The 18,156-nt window shown below is 54.1% G+C and overlaps 1 protein-coding gene across 1 annotated transcript; it reads left to right on the forward strand.

The window, feature by feature from the left end:
• The first annotated feature begins 361 nt into the window (after positions 1-361).
• On the forward strand, positions 362-17,899 carry SYT3 (synaptotagmin 3). The gene is made up of 11 exons (XM_026488220.4): positions 362-407; positions 1,038-1,159; positions 2,689-2,854; positions 5,797-6,322; positions 8,868-9,255; positions 9,422-9,640; positions 11,544-11,664; positions 11,949-12,120; positions 12,225-12,357; positions 14,391-14,459; positions 14,666-17,899. Exons 3-10 carry the CDS (start codon positions 2,704-2,706, stop codon positions 14,454-14,456), a joined length of 1,776 nt encoding a protein of 591 aa, XP_026344005.1. The 5' UTR covers positions 362-407; positions 1,038-1,159; positions 2,689-2,703; the 3' UTR covers positions 14,457-14,459; positions 14,666-17,899.
• The last annotated feature ends 257 nt before the right edge of the window (positions 17,900-18,156 follow it).

Consider the following 18,156-nt stretch of genomic DNA (forward strand, 5'->3'; position numbering starts at 1 on the left):
GGAGGTGTGGATTCCCAGATGTGAGAATTGAGGGGGTGGGAGCTCAGTACCCTGGGTTCCGGGAGGAGAAGTGACAGGGGTCCCAGACTTTTCCATCTGAGAGAAGAGGGGCTGGGGGCCGGGACCCCTGGATCCTGGGGGAGCGGAGGGTCATGATCCTAGACAGCTGGATCTTCCACTGTGTAAGAGAGCTGGGTCTCGGACGCCTCGGTCCCGGGAAATCTCCCTCCTTCCTGGCTGCGGCCGCGCTATTTCGGCTTTCAGGCCGCAGGTTCAGAGGGGAGGAAGGAGGGGGTGCAAGGGGAGGAGCCGCGGACCTGCGCCAGGGGCGGGGGGAGGAGCCGAGCGGGCACCGCTGCGGGCGCGCGGGGCTGCGGCGGCGGCGGCGGCGGCGGCGGCGGCTCCGGGTGAGTCCGCTCCTCCCCCCTCCCCCTGCCCCAGCCCCCGCCCCAGGCAGATCCTGGGGGGCGGCCCCAGCGCGTGGGGGCGGGGGTAGGTGCAGAGGCACGCGGATCTCCTGCCCGAGAGTGCGGGCGCGGTAGCGCTCGCTTGCCGCCCCGGGGGAAGGGCACGTGGCCCTAGAAAGGGGGGTCCCGAAACACCTAGGTGTACCCCAACCTCGCCCACCGATCCCCCGGGCATGGGGATCGTTTACCTACCCCATGGCTCCTGAGGATTTAAGACTCCGCGACCTCTCGAGGTCCAGGGCATCATTCCTCCCCCCTGAAGCGCCTTGGGACCCCGGTATCTCATAACCCCCCCACCTCCAAAAAAATTCCCATCCTCTCTGCAGCCCGGAGAGGCATTAAGGACTTCAACTCCCAGCAGCCCATGCAGCGCCGGGTCTGTGAAGTCTTAGCCGCGCTAGCGCAAGGCCTGCTGGGAATTGTAGTGTCTAAGCTCAGCGGGAGCTGGGGCCCCGGAGGTGGGAGGGGGTGGCTGGACCTCCCGGGGGTCGCCTGGGGTCGAGCTGCCAGTCCGAGTAGGACAAGACGTGAGGCTCGGACTGGGCTTTTTCTCCTGGCCGGGGCCTCCAGATCCGGCTCCTCCTCCCACCACCTGGCGCGTGGGGACGGGTCCGCAGCCCCTTGTCCGCCCTACAACCCCCATGGGCTGCCGCCAGCCGCCGCCACCCAGGACACGGCAGGGATAAGCGCAGGTGAGTCTGACCATGCCTGTCTCGGAGTCCTGGCCTTCTGCAGTACCCCCACGACACCTGTCCATCTGTTGGGCTCTGGTCTGTCCGTCCCTAATTTCTCCCTGCACTCTCCTTCCAGTCCATCTCTGATATCTGGCTCCAAACCATATGTGGCTCATTCCCCTTCTCCTCACATCCACCTCCCTCTCCCGGTCCTCTCTCTTTTATGCCCCCACCCCCATCCAGCCTCCCTACTGCACCCATGTCTGTCTGCCCAGCCCTCCTTTGTATCCTTTTGCCCATCTGTGGTCTCTGGCCATTGTCTGTCCATCTGTCCTTTATTTCTGCACCCCATCCATTCTTCTGACCACTGTTTCCCTTTCAAAGATATTTCTGTCCTGGCACTTACACAGTCCCTCTGTCCGCCCATCTCTCACACTCTCATAAATTACACACTAGTCCATTCTTCATAGCTTAGTCCATCCCAAATCTCAATCATTGACTTTCCCTCTGTCTGTCTGCTCATCTGTCCCTCTGTTCTGGGCCCCAGTTTGCCCTTCCCAGTATCTCTGTCTCCTCTCCCCTTATCTCTTTTCTCAACTGGGTCCCTATCTCTGCACCCTGCATCTTCCATCCCACCCCAGCCACCACCACACTCTTACCTCTCTAACCCCATTCCTCCCTCTCTCTTGGTCCTCACTGTACCTGGATCTGGCCTCCTTCCCGTTCCTCGAACCCACCAAGCCCTTGTTCATGCTGTTCCCGCTACTTTGGTTGCTTTTCCCCACTCCAGCCCCACCGCCCACTGGCTGTGGCCAGCTCCACCTCGTCCTTCGTCCTTCAGGTCTCAGAGAGCCCCCCCACCTCCTTGTCCCTTTGTGACAGAGCCTCCAACTATTTCTTTCAGAGCACTTCTCACAGTGCGAGCATGTCTTGTTTGTGTATGTGTGTTTGTTGACTTGTTTACTCCATGTCTCTTCTCACTGGATTGTAACACCAGCAAGTCAGGAAATGTGTGGGGTTGGTTCTCTGCTGGATCTGCAGCCGCTGGCACGGTGCCTGGCATGTAGTTGGTGCTCAATGAATATTTGTCGAATGCATGAATGATGAACGGCTGTCCCCTCATCTGCCCATGCCTAAATCCCGTCCTTTGTCTGTGCACCCCTAATCTCTGTCTCCTTATCAGCTACCCCTTCATTGTGCATCCTTGATCTCTGCCCCTTGTCTGGCCTTCCTCATCTCTTTCTCCTTGTCCATTTGTCCCTATTCTCTGTTCTCTCATCCATTCATGCTGATCTCTGTCCCCTTGTTTGTCCAACCCGTTACTGTCTTCTTGCCTGCACCCCGAATTTCAGTCCTCCTGTCCATCTGCCCCTAATTTCTTTCTCCTTGTCTACCCCTCCCTAATCTACATCCCCTTGCCCATCTACTCCCGATCTCTGTCCCCTTGCCTATCCTTCCTTTTCTCTTTTTCTCTTTTTATCCCTTATCCACCCCTCTCTCAATCCCATTCCCCATCTACACCCTTGTCTGGCCCCTTCCAAGCACAGAACCCACCGGCTACCATGTCAGGAGACTACGAGGATGACCTCTGCCGGCGGGCACTCATTCTGGTCTCGGACCTCTGTGCGCGGGTCCGAGATGCCGATACCAGTGACAGGTGCCAGGAGTTCAACGACCTGCGAATTCGAGGCTATCCCCGGGGCCCAGATGCAGGTCAGCACCCCCCCCAAGCTGTTTCAGCCAGCACCCTGTGTCCCCTACACTCAGTATTTGCAGAGATTCAGAGATTCAGAGCAGACCTGCTCAGCTTTCTGTTCCTTAGGTGGCCACGGCCAGTCCCTCTTAGAGTCTCTCCTCCATCCTGCCTGCTGCTGGTCCCCCAAACCTTTGATCTAAGGAGAAAGAGCTGGGTGGGCCATTTGACCGCTGACCTTTTGGGTTTGGTCCTGTGAGCCTCCTGCCCACTGCCCCTCCCCCCAGCCACATACGAAGCCCCTTCACATATCTTTTGTGCATCTTGAATAGTGCTTAAAAGCTCAGGCTCTTTTTTTTTTTTTTTAAGATTTTACTTATTTGAGAGAGAGAGAGAGAGAGAAAGTGAGCATGAGCAGGGGGAGGGGCAGAGGGAGGGGGAGAGAGAGACTCTCAAGCAGACTCCGTGCTGAGCATGGAGCCTGACACAGGGCTCGATCCCACGACCTTGAGATCATGACCTGAGCTGAAATCAAGAGTCAGACGCTTAGGGGCGCCTGGGTGGCTCAGCCATTGGGCGTCTGCCTTCGGCTCAGGTCATGATCCCAGGGTCATGGGATCAAGCCCCGCACCGGGCTCCCTGCTTGGTGGGAAGCCTGCTTTTCCCTCTCACACTCCCCTTGCTTGTGTTCCCTCTCTCACTGTTTCTCTCTGTCAAATAAATAAATAAAATCTTAAAAAAAAAAAAAAAGAGTCGGACGCTTAACCGGCTGAGCCACCCAGGTGCCCCAAAGCTCAGGCTCTTGAGTCAGGCTGTCTGACTTGTCTGGGTTCAAATCCTACCACCTCTACTTACTAATAGATGACTTTAGGCAAGTAACACCTTCTGTGCCTCAGTTTCCTCCTGAAAATGGGGATAATAAAAGTGGCTACCTCTTGGGGCAGCTGAGAGACTCAAATGACATAACACACGTCAAGTGCTTAGAACAAGCTGGGCACACAGTGGTCATTCAATAAATGCTGGGATGTACTTATTGAGCACCGACTGTGTACCAGGCAGTATGCAAGGTCCTTGGCATATTTCATCGACCACTCACAATGACCCTCTGTGGTAGCCATAATCCCTATTTACAATGAGGGGGGGAATGAGTCAGAAGGGTGAAGTGACTCACCCAAGGTCACCCATCTAGGAAGCAGCAGGGTTCTGAGAGCGAGGAAATATTATGAGTGCCCTTGTCCAGATGAGGAACCCTGTCTAATATACTACCACAATTTGGGGGTCCCCAAGCCCACCCTCACTTTCAATGACTCCCTAGAAGGACTTACAGAAAAGCTGTTCTACTCACAGTTACGTTTTATTATAGCAAAAGGATGGAGGTTAAAATCAGCGAAGGGAAAGACACATAGAGTAGGGTCCAGGAGAGACCAGGCCTGAGCTTCCAGTCTCGGTCATGTAGACATGGCTGATGGCCGGTGGGGTTGAACTTCATGTCCAGCCCCTCCAGAGGCCAAGCTGATACGTCCCAGTCCCCCAACATCAATCACATTGTTACACAGACCATCTGGCATGGCCCAAGATTCCTCAGGTAAACAAAAACACTTTTAGGCAGGACGTTCCAAGGGCTTAGAGGTTCCTTCCCAGGAGCCGATCAAGGGCCAAACACTTCTTTGGGCAAGGTTCATGTTTTCCTGCACAACTACGCCACCTCGCCAAGCCCAAATGGGTCCCCAAACCAGGCAGACAGCAATGAGAAATCCATCAGTTTGGAGGATTGATGTTTTGACTTAGGGTCTGGGGCAGGCCGATGATACGGGAAAGCAGCTGATTTTTCTCTCTTCTTCTCCGCCTCATCCTCCCCAGTGGCCCCCTGGCCCGCTTTTCTTAATTCTTCCCGTATTCAGGAGGCTGGAAAGCCCTTGCTCTGCTCTTTCGCAGGTCCCAAGAATTCCCAGCAGAGGTCGGTCCCTTGGAAAGGAACACCCTGGGGGTGGGGGAGGTAGGAAGTTCCGAGTTCTGCCACCACTCGTTGTAGGGCCCTTCGGGGTCATGGATACACACAGCGGCAGCAGTAAGATTTGTCAGTCTAACAAAAATCTGTGTCTGAACTACCATTTATTGGGAAATATTGACGTGTGACAGCATAAGGAAAACTATGGGCTCTGGAGCCAGGCACTCTAGACGCAGATTCTGACCCCCCATCCCCTCCGCTGATCTGCTGTGGGACTCTATACGGGAGACTTTTTTGTCTATTGACCTGTTTCCTTTTGTGGAACACAGGCAGAATAATGTTGCCAGCCTCCTAGGGTGCCTGTCAGGCATAAGTAAGCTAATGCCAATAAAGCGCTTAGGGGTCTGCAACATACCAACCACTCGGTAAACGTCTGCCTTTACATTCTGCGGCTATGCTGGCTCTGCGTGCCGTTCCCCTCCTGCACGCCTCAATACCATAGTTGAGAGGCAGGACTGAGTTTTCCTATTTGCAAATGGGGAATGTAAGGCTCAGAGTGCTTAAGATATGTTCCCGAGGACACACAGCAAACAGAGATTTGAACCCTGACCTGCCTAACTGTGTCATGCAGCCTCCTTTCTCCTTGATCATGTCGGAGCATTTTGGGGGATGTTGGTGGTACCTCAGCTGGTGTATCCTCTTATAGAGAAGCAGCATGGGCTAGTGATTAAAAATCACGTCTGAAGTCAGACTGCTCTTTCAAATCCCCGATCTGTCATTTACTACCTGTGCAGCATAATACAAGTCACTCAACCTGTCTGTGCCTCAGTTTCCTTATCTTTAAAATGGTTATATAGAGATACTGACCTTGTGCGGTCATGGAGTTTAAGTAACGTATGTGAAGTGCTTAGGACAATGCATGGCGAATGCTAGAGGCTAGCTCTTTGGGGACATCAGTGGGAGGCTAAACTCTGACCCACCCTGACCCCTGACCTTTGTCCTCACTCTCTCCAGACATCTCCGTGAGCCTGCTGTCGGTCATCGTGACATTCTGTGGCATTGTCCTTCTGGGCGTCTCCCTCTTCGTGTCCTGGAAATTGTGCTGGGTGCCCTGGCGGGACAAGGGAGGCTCAGCAGTGGGCGGGGGCCCCCTTCGCAAAGACCTAGGCCCTGGGGTTGGGCTGGCAGGCCTGGTAGGCGGTGGTGGGCACCACCTGGGGGCTGGCCTGGGTGGCCATCCTCTGCTGGGGGGTCCACACCACCATGCCCACACCGCCCACCATCCGCCCTTTGCTGAGCTGCTGGAGCCAGGCAGCCTGGGGGGCTCTGATCCCCCTGAGCCTTCCTACTTGGACATGGACTCGTACCCAGAGGCTGCGGCAGCTGCAGTGGCCGCTGGGGTCAAACCGAGCCAGACATCTCCTGAACTGCCCTCTGAGGGAGGTGCAGGCTCTGGGCTGCTCCTGCTGCCCCCCAGTGGTGGGGGCTTGCCCAGTGCCCAGTCGCATCAGCAGGTCACAAGCCTGGCACCCACTACCAGGTGAGACAGGCTACTGGGCTGGGGGTCCACTCTGAACTTCTGTTCCTCCTCTGTGTCTCTTTCCCAGATATGGTTCTCCTGAGCCCTGCAAGAGGAGAGGCCTAGAGGTCCAGAGTCCTGAATCCTGGGGCAGGAAGGGGCTTGGGGTGTGGACTCCTGGGTCCTGGGGACAGAGGAGGCTAGGGCCCCAGACTCCAGGATCTAAGGCAGGAGGAGCCTAGAGATCTGGACTCAGATTGAAAGGGTATAGGATTCCAGGGTCAGGAAGGTGGAGGAGAATGAAGATTAGGCTCCCGAGGCCCTGAGACACAAAACAATTCATCTGTTTCACCCTAAGCCAGGATTGGTGGCGGGGCCTGGAGTTCCTTTGTTCTGTATTCCTCATTCTGTACGTGTATATCGAGCACCTAATATGAAGCAGAGCTGAGACGGGTGGTGGAAAAACAGAAGTGAGCATGGCAAATAGACTCTGCCCTCATGCCACTTACAATCCAGGGGGAGTGGGTCCTCAAAGAGGCTGTGCCGGCCCAGCCTGGCCAGTGCTGCAGGAAAGTGGCTTAGGGGGCCACAGCTGTGGGAGTCTGAGGAGTCGCTGATCTGGTCTGGGAAGAGGCTCGGGCCTCCCAGAGGTGGAGGCATCGTGGCTGAGACCTGCAGAGTGAGGAAGAGTTGGCCAGGCGCAGAGGTAGGGCTGTGAGCTGGGCATTCCAGGAGGCGAGAGCGGCCCATGCAGAGGCAAGAGGGGGAGGAAGTCACAGTGCATTGTGGGAACTGCCAGCAGTGGCTATGGTAAGTGTGAAAGTATGAGAGTAAGTGTGAAAAAAGAAAGGTAGGGAGATGTGGCTTAGGATGCGGGCAGGGCCAGACCACATGGAGCCTTGAATTCGGGACTGAGGGACTGGGACTTTGTCCTGGGGCATTGGGGAGCCACGGAGGGCTGTGAGCAGGAAGGGCAGTGTCAGTTCTGGGTGTAGAAAGACCTCTCTGTGACCACATAGGGGAAGGACTAGAGGGACAGACTGGAGGCTAATAGTCCAGCCAGGAGAGGACGAGGCTGAGCTGAGATTATGGGCACGGGGAGGAGAGGAGGAGATAAAGAGAGTCAGGGGGCAGGAAAGGTGAGACTTGGGACTGATGGCTGTGGGTGGGTAGGAGGGGTGGGAAGAGGTACGGAAGGCCTCCAGCCTGGCCTGGTGATTGGGTGGATGTTGGGGCTGTCAGAGGATCTAGGAAGGGGTTTGAGGGAGCCCCTGAGCTCATCTGGGTCTTGTTGAGTGTGAAGGGCCTGGGGCAGCATCCAGGGGAAACTGCCCTCAGAGGGATTGTCTTGGGCCCCAGATTGTCATGGGAGAAGGGGTTCTCATCCCGGGGCCTGGCCAGGGGCCCAGGAGCTCATGGGAGATGTAGTTTGGGGTCTCTGGGGAGGCCTTCCATGGGTGGATGGATACACCGGTCTGAGCTCTCTCCCCTCCCCCATACAGATGGCGAAACTGAGGCTCAGAGGGTGTTAATGACCTGCTCAAAATCACCCTGAGAACAAGGAGTGGCCAGGGGATCTGTAGCTGAAGGAGCCTCCCCCACCGCATCCCTTTCCCCAGCTCGAGCCCTCCCACTTCCCCCAGCCCCGTGCCTGCTTCTCAGCACATCTGGGGCTGCCATGTCCAGTCCTGGCTGCCAAGCACTGCCCATCGTGAGGGGCCCCATCACATGGACTTCACCCCGGGTGTGCGGGTCCTTGCAGGAGAGGGCAGATGAGCTGGGGTCACAGGAAGGGGAAATTCAAGGGTGGGGGGAAGGCTTTGAGGGGACAGGAGCCGGTGTCCAACCGGCAGATCTAGGTGGAGCACAGGGGAAGAGGAGCAGGTTGGGGAGAAGGCGCTGAGCCCGGCGGGGAATGTGAGGGGTGTGCGGGGTCTGGTGGACGGCCGAGGCTGGGGGCCAATCCAGACTGGAGACAGATTTAGCAGACACCGGGCTGTTGATGGGTGTGGAGACCTGGGGTGCAGATGAGCTTGTCCAGGGAAAGTATGTGTGTGAGAGGGGAGAAGCAGCCAGGGTGGCTGAGGGGGTAGCTCTGGCCTTCCAGAATGTCCCCCATACGCTTATGGACAGTGGAGAAGGGAGTTGAGAAAGGACAGGCCAGGTGGAGTGATGGTGAGGTGGGAGAGGTGAGACTGGGGTTAAGACAGGTTGGGGGGATTTGAAGATGGGCAGATGAAGGTTCGGGAGGTCTGGGTTGTGTGGGGCCCCAGGGGTCCACGCAGAAGTTATTCTGGGTCAGGCACTTGACATCAGGAGGAGACTTCTGGAAGTTGGTGCATAAGCAAGTCCTAGCTGGAGCTAGCTTAAAGATGGGGATACCCTCCCAATACAGGTGGAGAAACTGAGGCTCAGAGAGTGCAAGCGGCTTGCTCAAGGTCATAGTGAGCAAAGGTGGGGATCTGTGGCCTTTTGGCTGTGGGCCTTGGGAAAGAGGCAGAGAGGAGACTGTCAGGTCTTCAGATACTGTCAAAGACCCCACCTTGGTCTTCCCCACTCCCCACAGGTACCCGGCCCTACCCCGGCCCCTCACCCAGCAGACCCTGACCCCCCAGCCAGACCCTGGCAGTGAGGAGCGGCCACCTGCCCTACCCTTACCCTTGCCGGGTGGGGAGGAAAAAGCCAAACTCATCGGGCAGATCAAGCCGGAGCTGTACCAGGGGACTGGACCAGGCGGCCGGCGCGGCGGCGGGGCCCCGGGCTCAGGAGAGGCCGGCGCGGGGGCGCCCTGCGGCCGCATCAGTTTCGCCCTGCGGTACCTCTATGGCTCAGACCAGCTGGTGGTGCGAATCCTGCAGGCCTTGGACCTGCCGGCCAAGGACTCCAACGGCTTCTCAGACCCCTACGTCAAGATCTACCTGCTGCCAGACCGCAAGAAAAAGTTCCAGACCAAGGTCTGGAGCGAAGGCCCTGGACATCCGGGTCCCACAGAGGAGGGGGTGGGGGGTCTGGACTCCTGGATCTGAGGGAGGAGGAGCTGGGGGTCTGGACTCCTGGGTCCTTTGGAAGCGGGGTTGATGGGCGTGGTGTCTGTCTCCCTCCCTCGCCCACCCCCTCCAGGTGCACCGGAAGACACTGAACCCTGTGTTCAACGAGACATTCCAGTTCTCGGTGCCCCTGGCTGAGCTGGCCCAGCGCAAACTGCACTTCAGCGTCTATGACTTCGACCGCTTCTCTCGGCACGACCTCATCGGCCAAGTGGTGCTGGACAACCTCCTGGAGCTGGCCGAGCAGCCCCCCGACCGCCCACTCTGGAGGGACATCGTGGAGGGCGGCTCGGTCAGTGGCCCCTGCATTCCTCTTCCTGGGGACCCAGGACCCCTCAGTGTTTGACCTCCTTGCCCTTGGACTTCATAACCTTCTAACTTCTTGACCCAGGCTTTTTAAAAAGTTATTTTATTGCAAAATATTGCAAACATACAAGCAAAGTGTAGAGATCGATATAACGGACCCCCCCCTCCCCAACACCTTGTCAAATATTGACATCATGCCTGGACCCCAGATCTCCCAACTTCTGACGCCCTTTCACACCTGACAGTAACAGTTGAGAAATATAACAGACACCCCTGTACCCACCAGCCATTTTATCATAACTTCATGCTGTGACCCCATGACTTTTGCCCTCTGACCCCAGATTCCTGACTCTCCAACTGCCTGACCCCAGAGTTCCCAGCTTTTGTTTTTCTGAGTTCCTTCACCTTCCAACCTCCCAGCTTTCCAATTCCCTAGCTTCCTGAACCCCCAACCCCTCTGATCTCTGAACATTTTATGTTTCAAGCCCGTGACCTCCAGATCTAATCTTATCCTCTGCTCTCCCTCTGGCTCCTGATAGCCTGATCCCCCAGGCCTCAGACATACTTGGATCCCCTATATCCTGACACCCCCCAGTTCCCCCAGTCACCAGATTGTGCCTGGTAGCCCCCCCCCCCCCACTGGCCCCCTTTTTCTTCCATCCAATCGCTCCCCGAGCCTAGCTCCTACGGTCTTGTTGGGGGTCCTGACCCTCTTCCTGCCTCCATCCTGTCTCCTGCTTGGGTGTATCATGTCTCGTTCTCTCCCTCCCACCCCCATTATCACTGGAGGTCTTCACTCATTCATTTATTCATTCATTTATTCCTTAAACAACTGGCTTTTTTGTTTCAGGATCAGGACCCGGGGACCCCAGACAGTCCTCGGGAGTTCCAGGTTTAGGTTGTCACAGTTTGCTGTCAGGGGGCAGTGAGTGGGGAGTCCAGGGACCTCGGTCAGTGTGGTTGGGAGGCCAGGGGCCCAGATGGGCTGAAGGGCCGGGCTGGGCAGGTCGGAAGTCCCAGCTAGCTCAGCCCCCCCCCCCGCCCCCAGGTGTGTGTGTGTGTGTGTGTGTGTGTGTGTGTGTTGGTGTGGGAGGCTCTGTCTTCTTTATAGCCTCGCTTATGGCTGGTATGTCTCCTGCCCTCGCTGAGACTGACTTCTCTTCTCAGGGCCTGTCACACTGTCTTGATCTCTGCCCCTCACCGGCTCGTAGGTTTCTCTCTCTGTTTCTCTCTCTCTCTTTCTCTCTGGGTCTTTGCCCTCCCCCCACCCCATTCTAGGTCTTTGTCACTCTGTCTGGGTCTCCACAACCTCCACCAAGTCTCTGTCCCCATTTCTCCAGATCTCCTGTGCCCTGGGGGCCCTGACACCCTCCCCGCCAGGACTCTGTCTCCCTCCTCTGAGACTCTGTCCCCCTCTCCTCCTGGTCTATGTACTTCTCTCTCTGAAAGTCTCTGTTCCTCTGCGTGCACTCTCTCTCTCTCTCTGTCTCAGACCAGCACTATCTCTGGGTCTCTAGGCCCCTCCTCTGGGTTTTCTTACTGTAGGACTCTACGGGTCTACCTTTCTGACTGTATCTCTCAGTGTCCTGGTCCCTGTCACAGTCTATTTCTCACTGTGTTCTCTCTCTCTGGCTCTTTTCTGCTCTCTCCCCACACTCATGCCTCTTCCAGTCTTCCCTGCAGAACAAATAGGCTTTGCTGGTGGCAGGCAGCTGTGCCCAGGGAGTTACCAGGTTTGGCCAAGTCAGATTGTTAAGTGGATCAGAACCCCAAGTCCTGGATATCAGGGAGGAGAGCTGGAGGCTCCAGATGGGAGAGCAAGTGAGGGAGAAGTTGGGGGGGGGGGAGACCGAGGCAGGGCATTGCTGAAACTCTTTCCCCAACTGCAGGAAAAGGCAGATCTTGGGGAGCTCAACTTCTCACTCTGCTACCTCCCCACGGCCGGGCGCCTCACCGTGACCATCATCAAAGCCTCCAACCTCAAAGCGATGGACCTCACCGGCTTCTCAGGTGGGTTCCAGGAGGCGCTGGGATCTGAGGGAGGAGCGTCTGGGGCCCTGGACTCCTAGGTCTGAGGGAGGAGGGTCTGGGGGCCCGGACTCCTGGGCCTGAGGGTGGGGTGGGGGGGTACTCCTGGGCCTGAGGGAGGAGGGGCTGGGGTTCAGGACTCCTGGGCCTGAGGGAGGAGGGCAATGGGGACCCAGACCCTTGAGTCGGGGGAGGAGGAGTCTGGGGTCCGGACTCGGGTTTGAGGGAGGAAGTCGGGGTTCAGTGCTCTCGATACCCGCCCCCAGACCCCTACGTGAAGGCCTCTCTGATCAGTGAGGGGCGGCGTCTGAAGAAGCGGAAAACCTCCATCAAGAAGAACACGCTGAACCCCACGTACAACGAGGCGCTAGTGTTCGACGTGGCCCCAGAGAGCGTGGAGAGCGTGGGGCTCAGCATCGCGGTGGTAGACTACGACTGGTGAGGGGCGTGGCCCGGGCGGGCCGGAGGGCGGGGGGTGGGGCCGGGCCCGCCCCCTCTCTCCCCCTCCCGCCCCCGCTGCTCACCGCCGCCCCCACCCCCAGCATCGGGCACAACGAGGTGATCGGCGTGTGCCGCGTGGGCCCGGACGCCGCCGACCCCCACGGCCGCGAGCACTGGGCGGAGATGCTGGCCAACCCGCGCAAGCCCGTGGAGCACTGGCATCAGCTGGTGGAGGTGAGTGGCGAGGCCACCCAGTGCCACTCGCCCTACCATTCCAGCGCTCATGCAGTCATTCACGCGGAGCGTCCGTCCTCATGGGCTGCGGAGTCAGACCGCCTGGGTTGGAATCCCGGCTCTACCAACTTTAGCTGTGTGACTTAGAGCACATTACTTAACCTCTCTGTGTCTCAGTTTATTCTGCTGGGAAGTGGGGTTATTAATAGCATCTAATGTTAGGATAGATGTGAGGATTCAGTAAGTTAATGCAGGATTAAGTGTCTGACTCTCAGTAAGGGCTCAGCAAGTGGTCAGTTACTATTATTTCCCATGACGCTAAGCCCAAAATAAAAGGGAAAAACTGCGTGATAAAATGGAGCAGGGTTGGGGTTTTGGGTTTATTTTGGTTTAAAGCAGGCTGTAATTGAAAATCACTGGGTTGTGGTTTACTGGGTGGGGATCAACAATTTTTTCTTCATTAGACAATGAAGTCAAGATAGAACAGAAAATTTCACAGGGCAACACCCATTGTAAGGATCATTCTGTCAATTTTTTTTGGATTGTGATCCAAAAGGCTTGGAAGTCTGGGAGGTAGAGGACATCTGGACAAGGGATGGGAATGCCATTTGGCTTAGGGCGTCCTGAAGGGCCTCTCAGTGGAGGTGACATTTGAGCAGAAGCCTGGTGATTGAGAAGGAAGGGGCTTAGGTGAAGGTTCTGAGGTTAGGAGGAGCTCGCAGGGAGAGAGCACGGCTGGGAAGCTGGGTGTTCCTCCTAAGAAGGAAAAGGCAGGGGCAGGCCCCTGAACCTGGAGCAGAGGGAAGGGGGAAGGGGGCAGATAACAGGAGGCTGGCGGTTCACGTGAGAACCAGCTTGCCAATTTTTTTAAATTAAAAATCATTTATGATCATCACACGGTCAAGAGAAATTTTCAAACATGGCCATTCTCTCATTTGAACCGAAAAAAAAAAAGCACAGAAGTAGATTTTGAAAATACTATCCACGAATTTGCTGTCATTAAAGCCAAGACAGTAAAATCCTACTAAATTCTGTTTAGAGTGTAAATAAACATTTAAACTTAATGTACTGTGAATTGCAATACACATACTCTTCATTGTTTTCGATATTTTAAAAATCATTTTAAACTTCCAGAAAAAAAATTACCCATCAAAAATACATAAAAATAAAGCTGCTTATTTTTCCTTTTGTCTCAGGCTCTAATAGGACATGGGATTGGCCTCTATTTAAAATTTGATATTTTGCTCATCGTGGATTTTTTTGGATTGATTTTGATTTTTAAAAATATTGCATTGCAATATTAGTATTTCTCTTGAATGCTGAGTCTGGGCACAGCTGAAGTTTTGCACCCGGGGTGAACTCCTCCCGGGCCCGACTGTAGCTCGGTCTTGCTTTGGACTTTGCTTCCACGGGTGAGGAGGGATTTTAAGCGGCAGAGCACAGAGCTCAAGTGTGAGTTTTGAGAAGACTGTGGCTCTATTTAGAGAGACAGATGGCAGCTACTCCCTCCTTCCACCACTCACTCTTCTCCTAATTTACTCACTCATTCCACAAACTTCTCCAGAGCTCCCGTGTGCTATGCTCGTGCTGGGCAATGCTGGGAGCACAGAAAGGAGTGGAACCCTGGCTGAGTGGGGTCCTGACCCTGGCTTGCAGCCAGTAGTGCCATAGTGCATGGCCCCAGAGGGTCTTTCTCCCCCCAGCACTGCCCCTGCCCCTTCTCTGCTCACCACCCTCCCCGGCTCCCGAGAGCCTCCAAAACAGAGTCTCAGCTTCTCTGAGGCCCCTCTGAGGGTCTGCCCCGTCACCCCTGCAGCCTCATCTCACCTCACATTTCCAGTGACTTTTTCTTTGTGCCTCAGTTTCCCCGCCTATAGAATAGGACTGTAATACCACTTGGCCCATCACTTCAGAGCTGCGGGAAAAAGACGATTGTAAATGATGCAAACAGGTTTGATGTCTATTATGTTGATTATTAGCGGTTGTCTTGCCTCTGTTCCCCCATATCTGAACCTTGTGATTTCCTTATTCAGGAAAAGACTTTGTCCAGCTTCACGAAAGGCAGCAAAGGATTGTCAGAGAAAGAGAACTCAGAGTGAGGGGTAAGGAACCCAGACCAAGGGAGGAAGGAGGTTGGGGTCCTGGACTCTTGGGTCCGAGGGAGGAGGGGCTGGGGGCCTGGATTCCTGGGTCAGACGGTGGAGTGACACAGGAAGGGACCAGGCCCCTTGGGTGTCGATGAAGCTATAGCAGGTGACAGGCCCACTCTCTGCTATCACTGACATCTCCTCCCTGCCCCGTCTTGCAGGTCTGGCCTAGGCCCAGGATCGGACCAGGCCCCCTCAGGACCCCATCCCTTCCTGCCCGGACTGTGAATTCATCTCCTTGAAGCCATAACGTCCGAGCTGCGTGGTGCGGGGCAGCCTTGGGCCTGCCCGTCCTTCTACCCCGCTAGGCGTGAGGGTGGGAGGCAAGCGGGCCCGGCTCCTTGTTTCAGGGTGGGGGGCATTCAGTCTCCACTGTGTCTGTCTTTCCTTCCCCAGGGCTCCCCTTCCAGGCAAAGGGCCATGCATGTCTGGGGGACCCCAGCCCCCCAAACCCCTTGTCTTTCTGTCTGTCTCTTTGCTGTTTGTCCAAGATGATGTCCTGACCCTCGTTCTCTCCGTGATTGTCAACAGACTAATCCTCCGTATTCCCCCAGGCGCACACACACACACACACACACACACACACACCTGTGTCTACCCTTTCTGTTCAACACACCCTGCGTCTGGCCGATTCCCCCACTGCTGCTGCTACCAACACCAGAATAAACACACACCGTGGGTCTCACTCCACCCGGGGCTCCTGTTCTCTCTGGGACTGGGAAGCTGGGTTGGCACATCCTGGCTCTGGGTTCAGACAAATGTTTCATTCACTGGCTGGGTGACCTCTGGCAACTAAATTGATCTCTCAGAGCCTTAGTTTGTAAATGTTACATTTGCCAGGACCGCTATGATCATAGGACGCAAAATGCACCGCAAACTCCTGTAAGCCACAAACAGAACTGAAAGACCTTTGTACGTGGTGAGTCTGAACAGACAGGAGGACTTCAGGCATGGCTGGATCGAGGTGTTCAAGTGACTCTGGCCTAGCTCCCTAGGACTTCAGTCTCAGGCAAGTCTTTGTAATAGAAATAAGATGACAATTTGGAGCTCCAAGCTTATACTGCTGTATCTGTTGTTATGGTTTCAGCTGCGTAAAACAGAATTCCAACAAAAAGAGCTGAAATGATAGAGATTTCTTTTGCTCACATAAGAAATCTTTTGAAGACACAGAGTCCCAGTGTTAGTTCAGCTGCTCAACAACGTCAGGCCCTGGGTTGGCATTGCTGAGATTCGTTTTGCCTTCCCCTCGTGAGTACAAACTGCAGCAACACCAGGCATTCTGTTCTCACACGGTGGCATCTAGAGCAGGAAGTGTAGACAGGGGCCGCTCCTTATGTCTTTCTCCCCAGAAGTGTTCTCCTTATTTCTCGTTTACCAGAACTGGGTTTAGTGGTCACCCTGAGCTGCAGAACATTCTGGGAAAGTGACCATCTGGGTGGGTTTTGCCAGCGAGGCAGCACAGAGAGGGGAATGATCGTTGGGTAGGAAATTAACAGGACCTACTGTAACCGTCTTGAGGGCAGATAATTTCAGAGGAAACAAAATTCGGGGCTCCCTCTCTCTCTCTGCCTCCATATCATTCAGGGAAAGGATTCTGATTGGTCCTGTCAAGGCCATGGATGACCACTTCAGGCCAATCATGTATCCGGTTGGCAAGCTTGCTCTTGGCACCTCCTCGCAGGACGGAGTCTTCCACCCCTGCCCATCTCGCTGGGATTGGCTCAGACCCCCTCGGGACCTCATCCCTTCCTGCCCAGCTGTGAATTCATCTCCTGCAGTCATAAGGTTCTTTAGTAGAGAACATAGGGATCCCTCGATCAACCCCAATAGAATCACATGGCAGTGGGCAGAGTATAGTCCATTCCACCCTTGGCTACTTGGCATTAATTCACACCCACGTGCTCATATACACCATCTCAAAAAGTACCACTCTCAAAAGTGATACAACCACTCTATTAGTTTGCTAGGGCTGTCATCATGAATTACCACAAACTGGCCAGAAATGATTCTTTCGAAGTTCTGGAGACCAGAAGTCTGAAATCAAGGTGTGAGCAGAGTTGGTTCCTCCTGGGGCTCTGGGATCTCGTCCCGTGCCTCTCTCTGAGCTCCTGGAAGCTGCTCGCAGTCCTTGGCACTCCTGAGTTTGAAGACACATCCCTCCAGTCTCTGCCCCCATCTCCACCTTGTGCCCTGTGTGTCTCTGGGTTTCCAATCCCCCTTTGCCTTTCTCTTTCTCTTTTTTCAGAGCACATACAGCTTTGATTTTTTCTTGCATTGAGCTCCAACTAGGGGTACATTTACTCTCCTTTCTCAATGAGTGAGGAGCACTTTTCAAACCTGAATAAATGTCAAGGTTATAAAAATTCAATCCCATTTGCAAAGTTCTTCCAAAGATAAATAGGACAGCCTATTAGCTTCCACAAGAATTGCAAGTTAATTTTGACCTAATAAATATCCTGGAAATTCCCATAAGGACACAGTCCATCATGCCAAAGAAACTTCTGCTTTAAATTAATGTCACACTTTACTGGTTTCTTGGGTGTGCTGTTAGCGTACTTTTCTTGCAATCTGTGATGATGCCACTACCTTCTGCAAGAGTTCATCTGGTACCCAAGCTAGCTCCAAAGTCAGACGGCCTCGTTTCAAATTCCTCCTCCACACCTATTAGTTCTGTGACTTTGGGCAGGGTGTATCACCTCTCAGTGCCTCCACTTCTTTAACTGTGAGGTGACGATGGTAATGCCTACTCTTCACAAGAATATTGCACAGATTAAACGAAAGAATGCACACGAAGCAGCACATACCTGGTGTATAGTAACGTGACTCAAATGGTAGCTATTCATATTGATAATAATGATGATTATAATTGCTAATAATTATCATGTATTAGAATATATTTGTGCATTAGGAATCTTCCTAATCATTTCAATAGTGACTGACTTAATATATTTAAGTGTCAGCGGCTCCAGAAGGCAGCAAGATGTTTCAGTGCAGGAAAATGTAAACAGGACCATTTTTTTCACCACTTCCCTTTGAACAGGCATAACTTGGTTTTAATTGTTCCTGTGTCTTTTTTTTTTTTTTCCTGCCTTTCTCTTAAAAGGACACCAATCATTGGGCTTAGGGAATCACTCTTAATTCAGGATGATCTCATCTGGAGATCCTTGACTTAATCTGATCTGCAAAATCCTTTTTCTAAATAAGGTCACGTTCACAGGTTCTGGAGGATTGGGACATGGACATTGTCATTTGGGGGTCACCCTTCCATCCATTACAACCACCTTGAAGAACGATTTATCAGTTTCTTGTAAAGTCAACACAAACTTACCATGTGACTCAGAAATCCCACTCCTGAGTATTTACCCATGAGAAATAAAAGCATATGTCTCCGCAAATATTCGCAGCAACCTTATTCACAATAGCCCCAATTCGGAAAACTGGAAACAACTGAAATGTCCATCTACGGGAATGGATAAACGAATTGTATGTCCACAAGATGGACGACTACGCAGCAATAGAAAGAACTACGTACTGATATGTGTAGCAGATAAATCTCAAAAACAGTATGTCTTGTGAAAAAAGCCAGATACAAAAGAGTACAAACGGTATGATTCCATTTCTGTGAAACTGTAGACAATGGACCACTAATCTA

Source organism: Ursus arctos, unplaced genomic scaffold, assembly GCF_023065955.2.
Source record: "Ursus arctos isolate Adak ecotype North America unplaced genomic scaffold, UrsArc2.0 scaffold_19, whole genome shotgun sequence".
In the NCBI taxonomy this organism is placed as follows: domain Eukaryota; kingdom Metazoa; phylum Chordata; class Mammalia; order Carnivora; family Ursidae; genus Ursus; species Ursus arctos.

What these genes read in the sequence shown, in the direction of transcription:
- SYT3 (XM_026488220.4), top strand. Translation starts at nt 2,704, where the DNA reads ATGTCAGGAGACTACGAGGATGACCTCTGCCGGCGGGCACTCATTCTG. An exon ending in GGACCTCACCGGCTTCTCAG is followed by an intron (nt 11,665 to 11,948) that starts GTGGGTTCCAGG and finishes ACCCGCCCCCAG; the next exon opens with ACCCCTACGTGAAGGCCTCT. An exon ending in ACTGGCATCAGCTGGTGGAG is followed by an intron (nt 12,358 to 14,390) that starts GTGAGTGGCGAG and finishes TTCCTTATTCAG; the next exon opens with GAAAAGACTTTGTCCAGCTT.